This window comes from Buceros rhinoceros, unplaced genomic scaffold, assembly GCF_000710305.1.
Source record: "Buceros rhinoceros silvestris isolate BGI_N320 unplaced genomic scaffold, ASM71030v1 scaffold17825, whole genome shotgun sequence".
Lineage (NCBI taxonomy): Eukaryota > Metazoa > Chordata > Aves > Bucerotiformes > Bucerotidae > Buceros > Buceros rhinoceros.
The window spans coordinates 44,708-48,678 of record NW_010414041.1 but is presented as its reverse complement, the minus strand read 5'-3'; the positions used below and the strand labels follow the sequence as shown (position 1 = coordinate 48,678).

Genomic DNA, 3,971 nt, shown 5'->3' with positions numbered 1-3,971 from the left:
GCTGCGATCACTTTAAAAACATCTGCCTTGGAAGTCATGGCATGCGGGAAAGATTTCCAAGTATGAGGTTCCATATATTGAAAAAAAAATTCATATGAGGAAGTATTAAGGCAATCAGGGTATAAAATGAACATTGAATGTGAACAATCAACTCAATTTTCTACCTTCTGGTAGGATTTTACAGAGCTTCGACCTGTCACTGCAGGTTCTGACCCTGCAGCAGCAGAGAACTAAACCCAGGCAGGGGTTTACAAGCTTAGGTTCAGCGCAAAGGTGCCACCGGTTCTCAGAGCGTCCTCCCCTGCGCCGGTGACTTTCCACCTTTCTGGCTTTGCAGCCACAGGACTTAGCAGCACCATGTGGTTTAGATCCTTCTTGTGGTGCCTGAGGGGCCAAATTCAGATCTCATGCTCAGAACACAAAAACCCACCTGGCAGCGATATTTTCCTGCACTTTCTACCCAAAAAAGAGCAATACCTCCAGGTGCAGAAGCAGTTCTGCACAAAAAGCTGCTTTTTAAGCTATTAAATCTGTATTTATCCACCAGAACCTGTCTCCATGGCTTCTGACTCTTCTGTAACTACTACGCTAAAATTTATCCCCACAGCAAAATATCACCCATTAGAAACACTGATGACCCCAGTATTTTGTGGGGTTTTCTTTTTTCATATTTCTGTGAAATCATTCAGGTGCAGAGGATTGTTTACAAGTTACCTTGGTAAGCCACATGTCAAAACCACCTGCATCGTGCGACCATAATCCAGGTGAAACATGAAATACAGTGGAAGTAAAACACACGGGACGAGCCGTTGCGATTGCTGTTCCTCCTGCCCCCTTTCGCTGGTGAGGCAGAGAGACCCATCGTCTCCCACACCCACTGCAGATACGCTGACGGGGTTACTGGCTCCAAACCTTTCAGTGCTGCTAGAAAACCAACAGAGGGCTCACAATGCTGTTGGTTAATGCTAGACAAAATGAAAAATATTGAAGCTGATGCGTATGGGAATTTTGTATGAGAAAAACAAACGGTTCTGGAAAAGTGTGAAAATAACTGAATGATGTCAGCTGGACTTCGTGCTGTTACACACCTTTTGACTTGTGGTACAGACATTGCCTGGGGACTGGTAGGTGGCAGTATCTTTCTCTTCACCAGAACTCCTGTCATAGCTGTGCTCACACATCCCAAAGAAACTCCTTTCCTTGGGCAATGGTAATAAATCTGCCTATCTGCTGGGCTGAGATGCATTCATGGAAGCTCTTTTGAGTTTTATCTCCAGGATTTGATTTTGAAAAGGGGTTTATTTATATCCATTTCAAACGGCAAGTCAAAAGAGCCGTAACACTTAATACAGCCGTGCCCTCAAACCAGCACTGATCACACCCTCGCAGTAGTCTCACTCACAGATTCAAACCAGCACTTGGATAATACAAGACCCCAAGCTGTACTTTTTTGGTTTACCATGTTTAGAAGTAGCAGCACTGTCACCGTAACAGCATCAGTTCGGAAAAACCCCAAACCATTATGTAGTAGCAAAATGAATATAGCCTGGAAGATCAAACTGGGCTGTGTGGTCTCTGCTGCTCAGCATCTGCACCAGATGTGCCCTACGTTTGCTAAGGCACCACTGGAAAACCAGTTAATAGGTTCTTCAATGATGAGTAAATTTAGGCTACTGATACCCTTTTTGAAAATGAAGAAGTGCTGTTTATACTTACGGCTTTAACTCTGAGGTCATCTTTAAAGTGAAGCTCCGGGTATTTCCTTTACCTCTAACGTTTTCCTCTTACTGTCTTTCTCTTACAGGGATTTTTCGTAGCAGTTTTATATTGCTTTGCTAACGGAGAGGTAAGAGACAATGCCATGAGAGAAGTTTTCTGTTGATTAGTAAAATATATTAATGACACCGAGAAGGATGAACACACCAGCTAGTTATTCAAGAGCAGGAGCGCATTCTTTCGAACTGGGATCATTGTTTTGTTCGAAGAGAACCACCAGATGTCTCAGAGGTTTGCGATTCAAACGCTGTTTCCACTGGAGCTACAGCACTGTGGAGGGATGGGTGCCCTGGGGTGGAAGAAATACCGGCAGAGGCTTATGGTCCGCCACCTAAACCCCACTCCTTTAGTCAGCTGGATTCCATGATTCCCTGCTTGGCCAGGCTAAACTCCCTCTTAGTTTACCCCTAACGTCCATGTGAAACAACCACACGTGAGGCGCTTTAGAATCTTAGACAGCAACATGTTGAAAATATAACGTACAACATACATAACATAAAATATGCATTCACTGCTCAGGACATCCCTAAAATTGACAGCTGAGGGTTCAATTTGATCCAGGTCAGGATTTAGGCAAATCAGTGATGGCTCGTACGCGGGGAGGTGACCGCAGAGGAAGCTAACCTCCTGCCCAAGGCAGGGTGAAGACTGATTTCACACCAGATTGCTCAGGGGTTTGCCTAGCTGAGCTTCAAACCACCCCAAGGACAAAGGTTCCACCACTGCTCTGGACCTCTGTTCCAGTGCTTTACTCAGGAGGAAACACATATATTCTGTTATAACTTCCCCTACCTGTTTCAGTTTATTTTCTGTCCCTGCCAAACGCCTCTGTAGAGTGCCTGGCTCCATCTCCTCCACGATCTCCTCACTGGCAGATCTCCTGCTCCTCTGGGCAGTATTCAGGCCTTCAGCATGAAGGAGCCCCACTCACTCAGCTTCTCCCCAAGTGCTCCAGCCCTGATCTCTGCTGATACGTTCAAGCTTATCAACGCAGTTCTTGCCCTGGGGGCCTGTGATTAGTGCAGTGTTCAGGGGCAGCTCCCCAGTGACTGAGTAAAGGGGAACAATCTACTGGCTCTGCCTATGCTCCTGCCCATACAACCCAGAGCCTTTGTCACCGTCACAGCTGCACACTGCCTTTGCCTTTTCACCCTGACTTGCTACAGGCTGACTCAGAAGATGATGCTCTGTAGGCTGCGGAATTCACCTCACTTAACTGGTGGTGAGTCAAATCTCTGCTTTGCTGGTACTTGGTCCAGGGACAGACCTCCAGTACCTGCAACACACTAGTGCCAGTAGCTCTGGGGAGGCTGGCATGGCCAGCTGGCCTGGTAGACACTGCGCGGGCACGGGGACGTGAGGTGGGACACCTTCTTAAAGGCACCGGTGAAACGAACAAGATGGGCTTGGCACAAAGGACAGGCCGAGTCTTCCTGGTATTTAACAAGGAAACTTGGAGCAACTGTGGAACTACTCGAATGAAAGGCAGAGCTGGCACTTGTCTGCCACCAGGAGGATGGGTCTAATACTTGCAAAGGGCACAGAACTGCCAGCATCTCTCACCAGCCTTTTTTTGCTCTTTTGGTCTTCTGTCTCCTGGTCTAGCCAGGCTCTTGGGCCAAAGGGACGCTGATTACAGCAAGGACAAGTCCCGCTCCTCTGCGCGGGGCTGGACCCTGCCCTCCCTCTGCAGCGCTGGCTGGGGTGATGCAGGCAGCGGGACACTCAGCGCTGAGGATTTCAGGCAGGCTGCCAGATGAAAGGCCTTAACAAAACAACCCAGATATCCAAACACAACACTTTGGCAAAGCTGCCTGGTCCTCATTTCCACAGCTCTTGGGCTTTCCTCCTCCTCGCTTTATCAGGCTGGAAACGCCGAAGTCACTTGAGCTCCCCCCGCACACGCTAGAGTCACAGTGTCTCCAAGGTTTAGGGGACAGGAAAAACTTCCCAAAGTTAGAGTGAAGAGGGTGGGCTCTTGAGACTGGTGTAGTAAAGAACCCTCATTCCACCCCACAAGGACCTCTGCAGGCACGAGGTGCACCCCAACGGGGCAGGAAGCTCCGCACTTCCACGATCCCCCTCATTTTACAACTGTCATGGGGAGGTGGACTGCAGGGTGGTCACGAGAATTCACCGTGGACAGACAGTTTTCTTTCTCCCTCAGGTGAAAGCAGAGCTCCAGAAGCAGTGGT

At 48.4% G+C, this 3,971-nt stretch overlaps 1 protein-coding gene across 1 annotated transcript in view; it reads left to right on the top strand.

Moving 5' to 3' along the window:
• Positions 1-3,971, top strand: part of GLP2R (glucagon-like peptide 2 receptor) — a 26,925-nt gene that overhangs the window by 22,504 nt on the left and 450 nt on the right. The window contains exons 12-13 of the mRNA XM_010136966.1: positions 1,805-1,846; positions 3,944-3,970. Coding sequence (XP_010135268.1) covers positions 1,805-1,846; positions 3,944-3,970 — 69 coding nt within the window. The remainder of the gene's footprint in view (positions 1-1,804; positions 1,847-3,943; position 3,971) is intronic.